This window comes from Schistocerca americana, chromosome 9 (assembly GCF_021461395.2).
Source record: "Schistocerca americana isolate TAMUIC-IGC-003095 chromosome 9, iqSchAmer2.1, whole genome shotgun sequence".
In the NCBI taxonomy this organism is placed as follows: Eukaryota; Metazoa; Arthropoda; class Insecta; order Orthoptera; family Acrididae; genus Schistocerca; species Schistocerca americana.
The window spans coordinates 47,018,417-47,038,263 of record NC_060127.1 but is presented as its reverse complement, the minus strand read 5'-3'; the positions used below and the strand labels follow the sequence as shown (position 1 = coordinate 47,038,263).

General features: G+C 37.6%; 1 protein-coding gene across 1 annotated transcript; it reads left to right on the top strand.

Annotated features, from left to right (window-relative positions):
- Nucleotides 1–7,713: 7,713 nt before the first annotated feature.
- LOC124551134 (cyclin-dependent kinases regulatory subunit-like) lies at nt 7,714–8,908 on the top strand. Its single transcript, XM_047126096.1, has 3 exons — nt 7,714–7,890; nt 8,007–8,134; nt 8,296–8,908. Exons 1-3 carry the CDS (start codon nt 7,832–7,834, stop codon nt 8,388–8,390), a joined length of 282 nt encoding a protein of 93 aa, XP_046982052.1. The 5' UTR covers nt 7,714–7,831; the 3' UTR covers nt 8,391–8,908.
- The last annotated feature ends 10,939 nt before the right edge of the window (nt 8,909–19,847 follow it).

Here is a 19,847-nt window from a genome sequence, read left to right as displayed (position 1 = left end):
GTAATACTTTGTTGAATAAGCTACTCTATTACGATTTCTATGGCAACAGTGGACGCATGTTTAAATCTTTCTTAGAGAACCACCAACAAGAGAAATCAAATTTAGTTCATGTTAGGCCTGGAGTGCCACAAGGGTCAGCACTCGGACCTTTAGTTTCTGTTAATGATTAATGATCTGCCATTATTCATAAATTCTCACACAATAATGTATGTCAATGACACAACTTTTCTTAATAATAGCTCAGATCTAACGACACTGAAAACATTGACCAAAAATGCGTTTGCTCAATCTTCATTATCGTTTAGAGCGAATAGTTCCTTGCTAAATGAAACTAAAACCCAGAAACTTTACTTTAGCTTGAAGGAGATCCCGAACAACCATGAATTAGAAACCATTAAATTTTTAGGTGTTACTATTGACAACAAAATGGCCTGGGAACTACACATCAGAAATATATCCTGCAGGCTTTCAAGAGTTATTTTCTAATTAGAAACTTAAAAGGACATATTCCATATAATTATATTTTCTTCCAAACCATTGTATCATATGGATTTTTATTGTAGTAGTTGTCACATAAATGACATTCTACTTTTGCTGAAGAAAGTATTATGAATAATTACTGATTCTGGTAAATCAGAACACTGTAAACCTCTGTTTATTTACTGCAATGTCTGACAGTAGCAAACCTATTCATTTATAATATTCTGTTGTACATTAGAAACAATGTTTCCAAATTTGTATTAGGAAGTGATTTTCATAGCTATAATACTATAAATACAACATGTGTATACTTGCTACATCATAGACTATGTAAATCACAGAACTCCTACCTTGTTCTTCGACTAAGGATGTTTAACAGACGATGCAAAGATTTTAAAGAACTGTCTGTAAATATTTTTAAAGCCAGGTTGTATAAGCTACTAGTTAACATTTTTTTATACTGTTGATGAATTTTTTGAATGTGAAAGTATTTGTAACACATGTTTTCTACTTTCATCCATTTCATACAAACTGAAGTACATTGAGAAATGTGTGCCCTTGACTTTGTCTATTGCTGTAACCGAGCTGAATGACAATAAAATGTTATTATTATTATTATTGTTGAGACTGTACAACTGTTTACCAGTTCATATTTAAAACAGAAATTGCTTATAGCAAGCCCTTTCTAGCCAGTAAATGAATACACATTAATCTAGATAATCAGGTAGTGTATGTGATCATTATTGTGTTAAACTGAAATGTAGATATGTACTTAGCTTGATTCATATAGGTAAATCCAAAGATGCTAAATAAATAAATAATTTATTTGCCTTCACAGCTAGGAGTTAGGCGTTTTACTAGTGTTGCTGCCATCAGGACAGCAATGTATTTGGAATAGAAGATGCCGGCCGTAGAACATGTACGAATTGTAAGCTCTGTATATAATGGTGCGTAAATGTTCTGTGTGCGAGAAATATAGTGCAGTGCACGAAAATGTGTGTGTGCCGTGTCATATCTTAATAAAAAAAAACACTAGAAGAAAAGAACAAGCAAATCCTTGTGGAAGTAAATGTGACAGTGACCAACTCTCAAAATGCGGACCTTTGCAGAAAAAAAAGACGAAATACTTCGTGAAATAGACACAAATGAAAAAATCTTGTGTGATGATATTATAAAAATACGGCAAGACTTGAAATATTTACAGTCAAGCAAAAGTGCAAATATGATGGACGTTATGCCAAACAAAATCTATGCCGAGTCTGTAAGGCCTAAACAATTCACTCGTGGAAAACAAAGTGAAAACACATTCTAAGTGCTTTTTAAAAAACAGTTTCAGTGTTTTAGAAACAGACGTAAGAACAGACGAATTATATGCAAATCAAGACACAACCAAAAATGCGTCTATAATTACGATGAGTAGGTAGGAACGAAATTTTCCAAAGTAAACATGCATTCGGACAGCCATGGGCGTGGATTCCCAAAAATTTTACGTTATGGACATGCTACAAACGCATCTAGTTACGTGAAACCAGGGTAACCTATGCACGAAATTACAATAAAACATAAAAGCCGGAACTTCATCAAATGCAAATGAATGCACAGTGATAGTGGAGGGAGACAATGATGTTTACAAAAATGAATTATCGAATTCTGTCGAAAACTTAATGGAGATACTGGATACCAATCAGAGTAATACAATGATCATCACTGGAATTCCTCATAGGCATGTCCTAATAAACGATTCGTGTGTAAATAAAGAAATCATGAAAGCCAACAAACAGTTCGAGAACATATGCGAAATCTACGAAAACGCTCAATTTCTACCTGCTAACTACATAGAGAGAGACAGTTTTACAAGAGGTGGTATGCACTTAAACGGAAAGGGAAAGAGACTTCTCAACCCTAAAATTATGGAGATGTCGATGGCAACAGCAGAACCAAGATTACCATGCCAGCCACAAATAATAGTACAGCAACCACCACCAACTACAGCAGTGAAATCATTAAAAAACTACAGCAACAAAAAAACACTATCAATATCAGAAACAAAACCACCATCACCAGCTGATACACCACAGTCCTCACCACTAGGAAAACCAGCATCGACTGAAGCAAGACAATCCTCATTAGACGTGGCAGGAACTACAGATGCAGCAACATCATCTCAATCAACAGCAGCACCACCATCATCAGAGACAACAACAGGGACACTATCACAAGTTGTGACAGCCAGTATCAGAACTATCACCATCACATGAACTAGTAACAGGGGAAGAAGCAACAACAGAAAACCAACAACATCAACCGAAGAAACAACAGCAGAAGAATCAATAGGAGCCACCCACAACAGGAGGAAAATTTCACCACCATGCCATATTAAGGATTTTTTAATAGAAACTGGGAAGAAAAAAACATTAAGATAAGTAATCTACACAAAGTAGTGTTTGGCCAGTTCAGAGTAGAAAATATTGATGACATCACGTCTGATATAGCAAATAATAATATTATTATGCATTTGAATATTGGAGGTTTATCAAGTGATCTGGTCAGTAAGCTTCATGAGTTAGAAATATTTCTACGCAGAACAAAATGGTCTGTAAAGGTTATTTGCTTATGTGAATATTGGCTTAGAGATGAAAATATAAAGTTATTGAACAAACTTACAGATTATGAAGTAATCACAATGGGTATGGTGGTTCATGTGTGCTGTTTCATTCATCAGTATAATACCAAATTAAGCAAAATTTCAATAACTTAAATGAAGAATGCACATTTAAGAGCTGCTGAATAGAAGTTGACTATAACATACTGATATTCAATATGTATTGTGCCCTTTTTTACTCAATCTCCTGCAGTTTTCTGGTCAAACTTGAAAATTTACTCCACCAACTCAAAACTGAAAAGTTATTTAATAAAATTTTGTTTGTGCTGATTTTAATACAGATGTGAGAAAAAAATTACAATTTTGTCTTTAAGATGAAGGAACTGATGTCCACACATAGTTTTATTCTAATTTTGTAGAAATGACAAGGGTAACTGCTTCGTTGGCATCCTGCATAGATAACATTACTAGAAGCTTAAACTACAGAGTAACAGAAAAACGTATAGTAAGCTTAGGGATCTCAGACCACAGTGTTCTAATAGTGAGATTATCCTGTGTTAGCCCAAAGCACACAAATAATAAAATCGGAAATTTTAGACAAAAAAACATTGAAATGTTTGTTAATAAAATCAGCCTCATCTCATGGCCATTTACTGCTAACTCCTCAGTAAATGAAAATTTCAATAACTTTCTGGAGGCCTTGCTGATGGTGTTCAATGAATGCTTTCCTGTTATAACTATAAAAACTTACACACCTAAGAAGGGTTCATGGATAACAAGGGGTATTCACATTTCAAACATGAGGAAAAGAGAACTACACGTGGAGGCGAAAGTCAATTGAGACCCAGAATTCTTAAATTATGTAATGCAATATAAGAATATTTTTGATAAACTTGTCAGACAACCCAAGAAATTGGCGAATAATAATTACATTATAAACGCTAAAAATAAATCTAAAGGAATATGGACCACTGTAAACAATGAAATAGGTGTCAAAGAAGGCAGACAATGGAAACTTGAACTGGTGTTTGAAGGTGAGATTGTTTGGGACCCTACACAAATCTGTGAAGCATATAACAGCCACTTCATAAATCCATGTAAAACAGATGAATTTTCACCGCCTAACGTGTTCTCTGTTTTCAGTTTATGTAACCCCGCTAAATTTATATTCACCTATATATCCTATTCTGAAGTAGCTGATATCATAAAGTCCTTGAAGAATTTAAATTCTGTAGGCTGGGATGAAATTCCTACAAAAAATAATAAAGGCAGTCACCCAGAGTATTGCACATCCTTCGTCCCTTATAATGAACAAATCTTTCAAGGAAGGATGTTTTCCTGATAGACTGAAGTATGCTGAAATACAACCCATTTACAAAACAGGCAGACACAATAAAGTGAGTAATTATCGACCAATCTCATCGTTATCAATATTTTCCAAAATATTTGAAAGAACTGCATGTAACCAGATAGTTAACTATATCCAGAACAATCAGTAAGGTTTCCAAAGAGGACACAGCACTGTGCAAGCTGTCAATGAACTTATTACAAAAATTAGCAGTAGTCTAGATAAAAATATGAATGTATCAGGCATTTTTGACGCCTAACTAAAGTCTTTGACACAGTAGCTCACAAACTACTACATGGCAAGCTACAAACATATGGTTCTAGTGAAAATTCACTGAGATGTATGTCATCTTACCTATTAAACAGGAAACAAAGAATAGTAATTGAAGAAAATGATAAGAGATTCTTCTCAAGTTGGAAAAAGACAGAACAAGGTGTGCCACAAGGATCTATCCCTGGGCCAATATTGTTCTTGTATTATGTAGATGACCTGCCGACTAACATAAATTCAGACACTATTCTTTATGTGAATGACTCTACAACCATAATCTGTTGCAAGAAATGTGAAAATTTAATCAGTTATCTTCAGCTGTCTCTGGCTGAAATTGAGGCCTGGGTGAGAAATAACGGTCTGAAATTAAATCTAACAAAGACACAAATCATTCATTTTACCGCAAAACGAGCTGTACAGGATATCTAGAAATATCATATGAGGACAATCACCATGTCACCACAAATTGTACCAGATTTCTAGGTGTAATGCTAAACAAGAATTTATCATGGACGGACCATGCAGAAGGCAAAAGTCACCATCTAAATAGTATAATATTTGGAATGAATGTTATAAACAGTATGCCAGAAACACCAGTCAAAAAAGCTGTATATCGTGCTTATTTTTTTATCTGTTATTAGATATGGTATAATTTTTGGGGGATCACAGAAAACAAACTTACAGAGAGTTTTTAGGCTACAGAAAAAAATAAATCATTAGAGCCATGGCAGGTGCAGAAGAAAGACAATTGTGAAGACCTCTGTTCAAGGCCCTTGATATTATGACTGTTCCTGGCCTCTATATCTGTGAGACAATTAAGTTTTCTAAACAAAATTCCCAAATTTTGACGCTAACCTGTTTAAGCATGATTATGAAACAGGAAATGAATATCAGTATAAATTACCAACTCATAGGCTAAAACTGCTGGAGAAGACACCTTACTATATGGGTATGAGATGGGATATAAATTCGGTGAAGAATTTAAAAATTATAAACCAGAAGAATTTGGACATCACTTAAAAAAATACCTAGCAAGTAAATATTATTACAGTGTAGAAAAATTTATGACTGACTGTGACAAATAATTGTGCCTGATGTTACATTTTATTGTCATGCTAAAAAAGTACTTTAAGTTAATACTTATTATTAATTTTACTTTATTTTCAAAATGATTATCTTAAATCATTTTGTGGTACTTAAATTACAAAATACCTGCAATTATTCTGCATACCCTAATTAGAAAGTAGACTCAAACTGATTAGTCATCTATATCCCAATCATCTGATTGTATGTGACATCTTATGTGACAATAAAATTTCTATTCTATTCAGGAAAGAGAAGTTTTCCCCCCATACGTTATCATATTCTTTCTGTAAAGTCAGATTTTATACATAGAACGCAATTACTCATAATATATTCCCCTGAGGAACATCTATGTTAATACGTTTCTCTCTGATAATTGTTTCACGGAAAATTTTGGATCATCTGACTTACGGGCTACCGCTGCTTTCTGCTCAGCGTTTTCTAGGTCTGACTGAAGTACTAACGTGTTATTCCTCTGATACTCAATATGTCTAGTTCCTAGAAGTGATATCTCATGGTCAACAGTGTGGAAAGCCGGAGGTAGGTCAAAGAAACTATGTTTAAAGCATTGTCATTCTCGTACGGAGCTTCAAGTACCATTTTTGCAAATATTGTTTTTATTATGTGTAGCATTTTTGTTTGTTGCGGAATAGATGTGGTGATCTCAGAGCACCCTCCCCCATTTCCCGACCATAATATTTACAGCATTCGCTTCAGAAAAATGTTAATGAGGTAACAAATTTCTAAAACGTTTCTTCACCCTAGCTTAAGGCCCGTCCACACGCAACGATCTGTCTGCGCAAATGTCTGCGCACATCACATCTGCGCAGACAGATCGTTGCGTGTGGACAGAAGACTTGCACCAACCTGAGGTGTATGCATACCTGGAAGTTGGAGTTGGAGGTTTGAGCGAAATATCTCAAATCTGTGGGTTCAAACCACATCTGTGCAGACAAGTTGGCGCGTGTGAACAGGAGATCGCCGCAAATCTGGCGCGAAACAACTGTTTGTTCAGTCTAGTGTTTGTATTTGTGCGCACAGGGCATTAAAATGACTGATAATCGTTAGTGCTCTCGAGAGTTTGAAAGTGAATTCACTGAAATATATAGAAACCACCCATGTTTCTGGAAGATTAAAGTAAAGAATACAGTGACTGAGACAAAAAGACAGCAGCATACAATGCTCTAATTGAAGAATTGCGGGTATTATTTCACTCAACTCTTGTTTCGATATTGCAGTTGAAAATTCCAAATCCTTGTAGCTCCTTCCTGTTGCTAGGAATCTTAATGTTACCGCCAGCCGTTCATGAGGAGAAATTGCCCTTCTCTATACAAGTATTTTTTCTCATAATATGAGGGGCTACAAGCTTTAAGAGATAATTATAAGTTTCGACATCCATCCGAAAATAATTTCGCCAGTCGTTAGGTTCGCCCTGCAACTCCCGCAGTAAATTTACGTGAGAAAACTGCTTTCGCTTTAGCTGCCACTGTCTACACCATTTTGACCGCGTTCTCTGTTTCCTGTGGTTGGTGGATGTTTTTTGCAACACAAGTTGCGAACATAGACCACAACAGAACTTCCTCCATCTCTATATTTCAAAATAAGTGAATTAAATTTTTGATGTTTACGGGGAGCGTAGTCGCTTGTTACTGATTTCTTTTCTACACCGACAGATGGCGGGCGAGTAGTAGATTGGGGTTTGTGTCGTGTGAACACACCACATTTGCAGCGATCTTTTGCATGTACAGACATCTGCGCCGATGTCTGCGCAGACAGATCGTTGCGTGTGGACCGGGCTTTACGCAAGTCTATCCATGGAGGAAGATTTTTACCTCCATGAGGTTACCAGAGACATATAGAATATAAAATCTTTGGTTTCTCTTTGTTTGGCTAGCAACTAACATCTCTGTCAACCACGTGACGTACAACGACAAATGAATACTTTGGCGCATAAGTTGTATTGGTTGTATGCTTGTGTGATTTTTTAAAGCTTGTTAATGTAATAGGAGTGTTTTGAATATTAGAGGTGTTGATGAATTTAAAAGAAAATGCCTGTTGAACAGATTCAATATTCTGAGAAGTATCAAGATCAAAATTACGAATACAGGTGTGTATTATGTTCTATAGTATCAACAACACCGGACAGGTCTTTAAATGTGTAGACCTTCATTGGTCTTGTGACAATGTAATAAACGCAGTGATACTTGTTGTGTTTTTCCGTAGGCATGTGATTTTACCAGCAGATATTGCCAAACATGTTCCGAAAACTCATTTGATGACAGAAACAGAGTGGAGGAACCTTGGAGTACAGCAGAGTCCGGGTTGGGTTCATTATATGTTGCATTCACCAGGTTAGCCATATCTGAATGTTTTATTAAATGTTATGATGAGTTCTATGTCTTGAGCATTGTGATGCCCGTTTGCTTCATTTAATGGTGTGGTACTGTCAAAAAAGTATGTGTTTAGGAAACATGAAAACGAGATAGTACTGCTAACCTATATTGTGTTTCAGAACCACATATTCTTCTGTTCCGAAGACTGAGAACGGACAAGCCCCAGAATACGTCAGAAGCAGCAGAGGGGAATGAACCCCGCGGCGATCAATGAATTTTCGTTTGTAAAATATCGTGCCTGTGATAAAAACAATTCCGTGGAATTTAATGTTAAGACTTCATTAGTTTTATTTAGTACCTATTACATTAGTCAAAACGTATTACATATCAAGTGCGAAAATTCCCAGGTAAAACTGATGGGAAAATGTGACCAATTTTTTTCGAAGAGATTGTCATAATGTTGACGTGAAATTCTGCATAAAAGATTAGGAAACGCGGAATTCAGTATTAAGTATTTTGTGTAATTACTGCAAACAGTGACTGAATTTTTTGTCAAGGAGCATTTGTTTTGTAAATAATTTTATATAAGCCCTTCGTATTGGGGATAGTTTTGTGGTAAAGTATATGTATGTTATTTTAAGAAACTGTGTTATAGTTCTGTAGATTGGAGTATGTGCCTTAATATATTAGCCTAATATATTTTTAGAAATGCATGCCAAACAAATAAAACCCAACATTACAGAAGTTTCGAAAAAAATATAATGTACTGTTCAGATAAATGGAGTTTTGGTATATTGTTTGGATATGGTTTTCTAATTTTACTTATTTCAGAGTCCATAATACAAGCGTGAATTTTATCCATAATGGATACAATCGTAGAATAGCATATGCTGTGACGATTTGGTAAACCTTTCATTCTTTAAAGAATCAAATTGCAGAGTGGCCTATAAAACAGCTTCAGATTTCTGATTACTTTACCAGTAGTTACATATTTGTTATGAAGCATATAGCAAGAAAAATGGTAGAAAAGGTTTGAAATTGTTGAAAGTCACTAAGTACTCCCATTAGCAAATACTGGGTGAGTAAAATCTGGGCTATTAAGTGTTCTGTTTCAAACAAAAGATAGGTTTTCACCCAACTCTGTTTGTCATCATATTTCCATAACTGTGTCATACAATGATTTAATTTTGGAGCTCCAGTCACATGTATGTGTGTATACTGTCTGCAAAAGGGCATAAAGAAGCCATAAATGAAAGCATTGTGCCTTATACTGCAATTCTGCTGCATGAACAGTGAAAAAGTAGTAAGTGATTAACTGGTTTTTTTGGGGGGGGGGGGGGGGGGATGTCAGCCAGAAAAAGTTTTTGTAGAAGTTTGAAATATGTGCAATGTTTGTTCCAAGTCTAAGTGCCCTCATTCTTAAGTATGGGATGAATATAGCCTGGCTACTTGCATTTGTTGAGATACTGTGCCCCAAGTCATACATGCAGTTCTGTCGTATTGTGTTAAAAGATTAACAGAAGACTCTTATCTCTCAATGAGTAGATATGACAGTATTTTAAATATGGTCAATTATTATAGTAAAATAATGAAACTCATAATTTTTGTTGCCTCTGGAAGCTGTTTAACTTACAACTTGCAGCTGTTACAGGGTGCCAGAACCAGGTTAGTCATTTAGTAATACAGATGATAGTTTTCGGATTTGTTTAAATATGCCTCGATTTACTACTCAACAATAGGTCTTTGATTTGTGGTTTTTTCTTTGTATATCTATTTAAAATGTTGGAGATATTCATATGACAAGAAGTGGAGGTGACACTGGATTAAATTAGTGGGTATTTCCTTGGTGGGAATACTGTCAAATCCAGATCTTTAATGCTCAATTAACAGTAACTGCACAGTTACTAATGCTTTAATGCTAAGAACTGAGGACCCATTAATCATATGCCATTTAAGAGGTGATTTTTCTCTCTAATTTTGGTACCAATAATTCCCCCCTCATCCCCTAGTTTTGATGCATAAAACTACAACAAACGAAAAGTAATAACTCTGAGAGGGGGAAGGGAATGCTATCATTAATCATTTTATTGATGATAGCAATCAGTGTGTTAAGTCGACTGCACTTTTCGAAGGAATAGAAAACTTGTATGGAATTCACACACACTGAGGTTAACAAGTTCTGCGAGTGGTAATAAAATGATCAAAATTTAATATTTTTCAAGTGGTGAAATTCACATCTACAAGGTAATTGACAAAGGTGTCCCTGAAACCATCTCATATCTGTCCATTAACATACTGACTGCCACACACATAGTGATGGATGTTTTACTGCCAGGCCATGGTGTGAGATGTGAGGCTCTGCTGTGGCTTTGTGGCAGTCATCATGTTAAGTCATAACGTGACAGTTTGTTCAGTGACTAAGGAAGTTGTTTCTACAGAAAAAGGTTAGAACATTAATTCGCTGAACCACAAGTATTGGTGTATGGGGTCTTCCTGTCCTCCCAAGATTCTTTCTATGCAGGTAAAAGTGGCCATTTGATAGGATGTAAACAGTATTTCATATTAGCAGCGGTATCTTCCTCAGATGGCCCCATATTTAAAAAGAAATATGATCCCATCAAAGTGAAAAGTACCATTACTGTTATGAAAGTCCATTCCTGAAAAAAGGAAATTATTATTTATAAAGACAGCAGAACAATATGCATGTAATGGATAAATTTAAAAATGAATATATTTAACCCATTTTGAATCGTTAAGAGAATTTATTTGTTCCATTGCATTTCTGTAGTGGCAAATCTCCAGTTGTCATCATTTTGTAGTCTCCTACAACAACCAAATATATTCCTCAGGTAAAAAAAAATGTACTTCCTGGGTTCCCCGAACAAGGTTGCAGATTTTAGTGTTTGGGAGAGCATTAGGTTTTCCATGAAATTTTGGTAATGTAATTCAAAATCAGTTACTAGTCTGAAATGAGTGAACAGTCTCTACAGCAACTATGTAATTGCTTTATTAATTCAAATTATGTGTGTTACCGTCCACCTGCTTAGCTGGGTGGTACCGTACTTACCTCCCATACAGCGGGCCAGGGTTCAATTCCCAGCCGGGTTAGCGATGTTCTCCGCTCGTGGACTGGGTGTTGTGTTGTCATCCTCATCACTGGCATACAAGTCGCCCATTGTGGTGTCGACTGAAGTAAGAGTTGCACTCGGCGGCCGAACTTCCCGGGTTGTGGCCTCCCGGCCAACAATGCCATATGCTCATTTCATTTTTTGTGTGTGTTACCCTTTTAATGATATTAGGTCCTCTGCTTGCTAGGTTCACATGTTTGAGCTGTTTTTATTTTCTTACTGTTCCAGTCTGATGATTTGCTAACTGTGTGAAATACATAATTGATTCGTTTGTCCACCATTGCTGCATCTGTCATAATGGAATGAAATATACAGTTACTAGTTTGTTCAAGTTATTCTTTGGGCCTAGTTGCATGTTGGGCCTAGTTGCATGAAATCAGGTACCTGAAAGTTATTTCTTAAAGTATACAGGTCGCTCAATTAATTGATGTCATTAATCTGTGCCACTTTTACACTTTAATGGCCTCATATTTCTTGTTAAATTTTGGGCCATCTCAGGAAGATACTGCCACTGGCTAACAAGAAACACTATTTACATCCTTTCATGTGTAACTTTTGGCTTTATATGAAGAACCTTAGAACAACAGCAAAACCTTATATGTTAATATTAACGGCCAGCTGTGGAAACATCTTTATTAGTCTCTGAACAATCAAACTGTCATGTAATGATAGCTGCCTGTGTGTTAAGTAAGTCAACAGAATTTACTGAATGAAAAAGGAAACATTTACAGTATTGACTGATATGTTGAATTTAACAAGTGCTGCATGTGGTAATAAAATGGTAAACATTAATATTTTTCAAATGATGAAATTCGTGTCTCCAGGGTAGTGGACTAAGGTGTCCATTAAATCAAACCATGTGTCTCCATTAAGGCATGTAATGATGTAATGGATACACATGGATTGGTTTCATGGACATGTCATATGACTTACTGGGTAGACACGGGTTGGTTTCATGGACACCTTTTTCCACTACCATGTAGACACTGTGAATTTTATCATTTGAAAAATATTATGTTGACCATTTCATAACCACATACAGAACTTATCAACCTCAACATGTATGTCTGCACTGGTACATCCACTGTGAAGTTTCCCTCACAGAGGAGACATTTTGATATAAAGTTTTTTGCCCGGTGTCAGTGGATGAATACGATACTGAGTTGCCTGTGTTATTCAGAAGTACAGTGCAATGTTCGATTGGGAATATTTCAGTGTACTTTGGAACAACACAGGCACTGCAACATCATATCATATGATTCTCATAATTACTTAATCTCGCGAACCATCTTGGCACGTGGTGGGACATCAGTGCTCCTAGCGCATGGAGCCCCCCCCCCCCCCCCCCCCCCACACACACACACACACACACTGCTACACTAATTCTGTGGGACAGATTGAAGCCAATTGCAGGCCTCCTGTTACCAACCAGTGCTTTATACTATCAATTTCCTGAATTTTGTTGGCTTTCTTTTTTTCCTTTAAATTTAGCATCTTTATGTATCAGCATTCACCAATGGATAAACATCAGTTGGAATTTTATAGTTCACAAAACTCGAGCTATTGTAAAAGTATGGCTTTTGTGCTATTAATTCTTTCTTCTTTTGCAGACAGCTTTCTTTGCCAGTCTTCACCTGCAGAGCACAAACAGTTGAAGGTGAAAACAGTAGTCTTCTATAGAGCTGCGACAACGTTGAGACATTGACTCGTACTCATTTACAAAAGCACATTACTTGATCACGTGAGGTAGATGTGTGGAGCCCACTGGAACAGTCAGGGATCTTTTTTACCAGCTGTCCACAGTGCCCTGAGATGATACACACCTGGTCCTACTCTTTTCTAGTAGAGACTTAACTATTGCTAAATTCCATAGCAAATTTCCCTCTGTTAAGGTCCTTCCATAGATTTATTTCCTCATGTATTCCTTTGTGTATGTGTTACGTCGTATTTCAAACAGTTCCAATTTCATGTGCAAATTTCTGTTGCACAATATTTCACGTCTGTAGAATGCTGTTTTTGTAACTAAATAATTGTGTGCAATGTTTTATTGCTTATGGTGTGCTTCTTGTATCTGTACTACCCATCAGCCTGGTTTCGAGCTAATTATTTTGATGTACGAAATGAGGAAAGAAGAACGGGTTCAAAATCACTATCAAGATTTTCCCATAAACCTTATTAATGCTGTCAGTGTAAGAAAGGGGAGGCCCTACTGCTTGAAATTGACTTGTAATTCAATGGTGTAAAACGGTGCAGTAATTCCATGTTGTGTTAGCCTTTTCTTAAAAGAAATAATTTTCCTGTGTAGGTTGTCTTTTTATGTTGAACTAAACACTTTCAATTCATTATTAGCAATTAGCTAATTTTGTTCTCTTGGACATAGTTAAGCTGCATCCCACCAGAATATATGTTACACTTACAGCATATTAGGTAAACACAGCAGAGCAGGGAAAAAAGTAATAGCGTCTTTATTAGAGTTCAGCCCTACCACAGTAGGTACAGAAACAACTATCACAACTGAAAAGTACAACCTTTATGCAGATTTTGGCACTTTACTAGTTGCCATATATAGGGTGCCCCGAAATGTTGCAAGAAACATTGAGGGTTTGTAGAGGGTCTCTTGAGGAACAAGTCGAGGATGGCAGCCCATGTCCAGAAACGTCATCCAACGAAACTACAAAACATTGAAGTTATACGCGCCGGCGCCTGCAACGGGGTCACCCTTTCATCAGCAAATGTGATTTTGTATGATGTTGGACTGTAGGCAGGATGTCTTGCAATGTTGTTTGTTATGTAACGATAGCGTCTTACTGCCAAGACTACCAGTGAAGAAGATAGAGCTTGCTGCTGCATAGACAGGCCTCTTCAGGGTATGCTCTGTTGCTTTGGTGCATGACGATTTCCGTCTGCAGTTTATTTTCTCTGTATACCGAAAAACATTGGAGATTTTAGTGTGTTCCAGCAGAAAAATAAACTGCAGATGGAAACCTGTGCTGAAAACTGTAACCCACTAAGGTAACAGAGGGCTACGTTCGTAGGTGGCAAGGCATAGAAAGCAGTTAGCTCCACCTTCTCCACTGGTGATCGAGGCAATCATTTGTGTTCACTGAATGACAAACAATCTTACAGGGTGTTCCACCCATGGCCCATCAACATACAAAGTCACATTTGCTGCCAAAGGTGTGGCATAGTAGCAGGTACTGGTGCCTATAACTTCAGTGCTCTGTAGCATCATTGGATGACATATCTGGACACAGGTGCCTATCCTCAATATGTTCCTCACCCCCTACAAACCCTCAGTTTGTTGCTACATATCTGCGGCACCCTGTATGGTGGTTTATAATGGGATAACGTAATTAATAAATTTGTCTTGAGTTGGTTGTTTGGATGTTCATTGGATCATAATTGTGACCTCTCACTACGATACGATACTGCCCACCTTGATAGCCAAACACGTTAAAAATCAGTGTCCCACCTCAGATCTCTCTCTCTCTCTCTCTCTCTCTCTCTCTCTCTCTCTCTCTCTCTCTCTATTCGTTTAGTCGGTTCCGACTCTTCGTGACCCCATGAACCAAATCACGCCACTTTTTCCTGTCTTGCACTTTCTCCCGTAGACCTTCCAGGTTGAAACACATTGCTTCTGTGATGGCATCGATCCATCTCATCCTCTGACGTCCTCTTCTTCTAGTTCCTTCAATCTTCCCCAGCATTAATGTTTTTTTCCAGCGAGGCATGCCTTCGCATTGTGTGTCCAAAGTAGGTCAGCTTTTGTTTTAACATTAGACCTTCCAGGGAGAAATCTGGTTTAATTTGCTCCAATATTGATCTGTTGGTTCTCTTTGCAGTCCCACCTCAGATCCATGCTTTTATTATTTAGTTTATAGCTAAATACAGACATATCATGAAATAGATAGATGCTACATCAACGGTCATCAAAATGTGACCGGCAGGCCACATACAGCTGGAATCAAGTACTTATGTGGCCAGTAGTTATCAGCTATATTTTGTCATAATATGCATCTAGTAACTAACAGCTGAATCCTAATATGTCAGGTGATGTTGACAACTTCTTGAGAGTGTAGTATTCCTGTAATATCTTCAGCTGTGGTTAATCTTAATTGACGTTGGTGTATTTGGCTATCAGCTAAGTAAAGTTGGCCTGTTATCTCAGCGGTAGAGGGAATGTAAGGCAACCACAGCGAGGTTATAGGACATGAGGGTGAAACTGATTTATTGTTTGTCTTCTAGTACTGACAGCTCTCTGGTGTGTGTGACTTGTACTAATCAGCTGCTGTGGTTTAAATTTTGACATGGAAGTAAGACAGGTTCAGAAATTTGCTTTACTGAGACAATCATCTTAAAAATTGTGGTACTCATCTGCGCCAATGAAATACGAAATTAAGTTAGGTGGTTGTAATACAAAGCAGTGGGTAGAAAAAAAGAGTCGTTCAAAACATTTAGTAAACACTTGTGATTGTGTCTCATATTGCATAATGCATTTAAATATAAGTGTAACTACTAAATCAAACAATGGAAAATCCAGGATGGAATGTAACAATATGAGAGAAGGAAAGTTGCTACTCACCATATAGCGGAGAAGCTGAGTCGCGATAGGCACAATGAACAATGTCGGGGTCACTAAGGGTGGAGCAATCTGAAATGGAGAACAGGTGACACGCAGTGATCTGAATGATGCTGACTTTTAAGACCAGTGTTTCTGGACACGCAGCCAACTTATCACACCCTTGCTGTAGCTAGGGGCTCATAAAATACTAATGTATGTAGGTTACCTGTTGATAAGATTGGTGCATAGACAGTCCTCGGTGCTCTTCCTTAGGAAATTCTTTCACACTTTTAAATAGATTTACTGTAGACACACACAGGCAGGCTACACACATTTCATCCTAGTTTCTGGAAGGGGAAGGGAGGTGAAGGGAGTGGCGGCATGAAGATGGTCATCCAGCCACCACCTACCACCATAATATAGCTTCAAACCATTTAACAATGCCGTCCCCATAGAATAATTGGGAAAAGGCAACGAGAAGATGAAAGCTATGATGTCAGATTACAGTACAGTACACTTTCTCTCTGAAAAAATATGGTAACATGCTGACCATTTATGTAGTTGTCTTAAGCTTTCTTATGTGCATTGATTTTTCTGAACTATTTTGAGACAAATTTTTATTATTAATACACATTGTTACATTATTTTGTGGAGTAGAAAAAGTTGTCATGATAGTAGGGTTTTAGTTTGTGCTTGAAGCTAATTGTATGGGTAAACTGAATGTACCGATGCCTAGCGTCTGCTTCGTCCCATGACGTGATGGTGGTGGTGGTGGTGGTGGTGGTGGTGGTGGTGGTGGTGATATGGCATTTGATGTCATATGTATGTGCAAACAGAAATAGAAAAGAACACTGAAAATAGTTATTTTGAATCTAGTTTTGGGAATGTGGATTGCAGTGACAGGCTAGTAGCCTGGGGGTCAGTTAGATTGGAGAGTGACACTTGGTTGTGAGTTGGGAAAGTCAACAAATGTGAATACAAAATATTAGATGGCAACATACTGGCCTGTAGCATAGCCAGAGGTGTAGATCAGATTTATTTGAACATGACAGTTTAGTTAAGAATTGGCGATGAGATATTGAGCACTTCAGTTACTCCAATTTTGTTATTTATTAGATTCTCCACATCACTGGGTAAGCAAAACAGGTTCACATGGTTGATTACCTTACTACTTGTGGAGTCGCACTAAGACTGACTGACTGACAAAGTAGTTCATTTCTCCTTCTAGTATTATATCATGTTGTTTTGAAACTGTAATTGCTTATTGACAGTAACCTTCATAAGAGAGTAATTGCACTGAGCCTGTTAGCAGTATGTCAAACTTCTTAACATGTAGACCAAGAGTTTGATGACTTCTAGTGCAGGCTCATATCAAAATAAACACTTAAAAATTTGTAAGTTTCTGTTTCAATGTCTGATTTACCCTCTTGTAAAGCCAAATATTTCAACCCCCTTAGTTAAGGAAGGAAGAACCTACCATATGAGCACCAACAATGTGCCCACATTCGAATCCACTTAGCCTACAGGACATTGCACAGGCGCAGTTCATAGCCAGATACAACAGTACAACCTGCAGGCTTGGCCAACATCATCTGTATTTATGTTCAAACATGCATTTGTAATTGCATGCTCAGTCGTATAGTCGAGACAGCGTAAGAAGATCCCTGACAGTTTCATTGCTCTGGGTGCTGCAGGTTCGCTTTCCTGCATCGATAAGTTGTGTAACATGATTCTGTAAACACTTGTACAGCAATGCCTCAGTGTTGTCACAGTTCTGTAGAATCCTATTGTCATGCCTGCAGCTGTCTGCGTTTAACAGCGGAAAGCTGGTAACAACATTGGTAGCTGCCAGGGATTTCTTACAAAGTCTTGATTACAGTGCAGTGCTCAATTGTGTATTAAGTTTTATTTAAGTTCAATGAAACCCAGTTATCAAGTTTATTTACAGTTTTAAATGATGAAATATCTCCATCGAAGAAGTACTGTAATAAAAGATGGCTTTGGAAACTGTTTTTTTAGATAGACATCTAGTGCCACAAAATCAGCTTGACACACAATACTTGCCAGCAGTAGTGAATGTATCACAGTATGTTGTTTCATTGTTCTGCTGTAGTTCCAAAACGCAGGTGGAGTGCCACACGCTAATGCAAAGTGGACCAGCAGTAACTACACCATAGTAGCACTTAAGCTGAATAGTGAAATCCATCAGTGCCTAAAGTCACAAGGGTGGACAAAAATATGCAAACAGCAAAAACATATTACTGTGGTAAATATAGTGTAGGAAAACTGTTGGCATTCAAAACAGCTTCTATTTGTCTGGGAATGGATAAATGCAGGTCCCTGGTTTTCGAGGGAATCTTATGCCATTTTTCCTGGAAAGTAGTGGCAAGTTCAGAAAATCCTGCATCCCTCTCTTCAAAATATACCACAAAGGCTCAACAATACTGACATGGTGACCGGGGGAGGTGCAACAATTCATTCTCATGCTCACAAAACCAGTTTGTCATCTTGGAACATAGCATCACCATTGTGGAACATAGTACCATGCGATGGAGCCAAAATGGTTACACACGCCTTGGCAGTAATGAGGCCTTCCAGGGTAACCATGAGGCCTGTGGAATACCACAATAAGGGTGCCCAAATCCCCACTCAACCCCTGTCATCTCTGAGTCTCGGGGTCTAAACTTGGCTAGAAGTTGGAACCACTGTTCAACAGAACTTATCTGACCAAATGACTTTTCATTGCTCCATAGTTCAGGTTTGAGGGATTTGGCACCATGTTTTCCTATTATGGGGACTTGCATCACTGATGTGTGGTTTTGGAATTCCAGCTTACCTTAAAATTCCCAGCTTTTCGAATTCCGTTGTGGCGGGGCGGGGTTGGCGGGTCTCGTTTCACGATTTATTTAATGTCCACCTACATCAGTATAGTGTCCATTCACCACCCATTACTCTGCATTCGTAGGTACTATGTAGATGATGAGAAAAGCAGTGTTGAAGAAAACCATCGTCCATACTTACGATTACAAAGTCTGTGTAACTCCAGTAACAAGATAAACCTGTAAATCTCTATTAGTAATGGACAAAGTGGGTGCTTCCTTCCTTCATTGAAAATGTTTGTAGATACTGATGTTTTATTACGGTCCTTTCATTTATTGTGTCACCAAGCCCACATTTACGATGGTAGTACATCTACTACTAGTTCGTGCAGCTTATATCACACGTAAGACAGCCAGAAATGTGCTAAGTCCAACCCAAAATATTACAAGATTCACTCAGGCAATACTCTGTTACAAAATGAGTTCACATTCGGTCCTTTTCAGTGGATTCTTCGAAAGAAGATGCTCACCAAAATGTTCTGTACCTGCATACGGAACACGCCACACAGAATATTCACAAAGGCCGATAGATTCACACACAGTTTATTCTGCAACCAACATTCCAAAACTTCACCAAAATCTCTGTAGTTGCATCTGCTAGCACAGCGATATAAACCGAGCACGATTTAACCGTCATTTCTTCATCTTACAGATAATAACATGACCTCGTCCGACAGCGAGTCCATGACTGCCTCAATGCCGTTGATCGCAGGACATATAACTCATTCAATTACGTGGGAAAGACTTCTCTCTCATTGGTTGATCAAAATGATCATCCAATCAGATTAACCTTTCATGATCGATTTCGTGCGCAAAACCGCTTTACGCCAATCAGCATTCACAGATGCATCTATGTCATTTCATATTGCAGAATTTCACAAAATGTACCATAGAATCAAATGAAAAGAAAATCAAAAGAAAACTATGCTTGAAATATACTTTATAACTAAGTATCCTCTTACTATCTTTCTGGCTGCCTTATTACAAAAGCAAATGCTCCTAGACATACGTCATCCACCAGTTAGGGGGATTCACCATTTTCAGGACATCCTGGCTAGTAACACTTGCTAGTTACAGATGGTGTAATACATTATAAAACTGAAATTTGATGTATGTCCCCACATACACACTCACATTCACCCTCATCTACTCCCACCCTAACA

Excerpts from the sequence above, each read along its gene's own strand:
- LOC124551134 (XM_047126096.1), top strand. The coding sequence starts at position 7,832 with ATGCCTGTTGAACAGATTCAATATTCTGAGAAGTATCAAGATCAAAAT. Across the intron at positions 7,891-8,006 it reads GATCAAAATTACGAATACAG|GCATGTGATTTTACCAGCAG; the intron begins GTGTGTATTATG and ends GTTTTTCCGTAG. Across the intron at positions 8,135-8,295 it reads TTATATGTTGCATTCACCAG|AACCACATATTCTTCTGTTC; the intron begins GTTAGCCATATC and ends ATTGTGTTTCAG.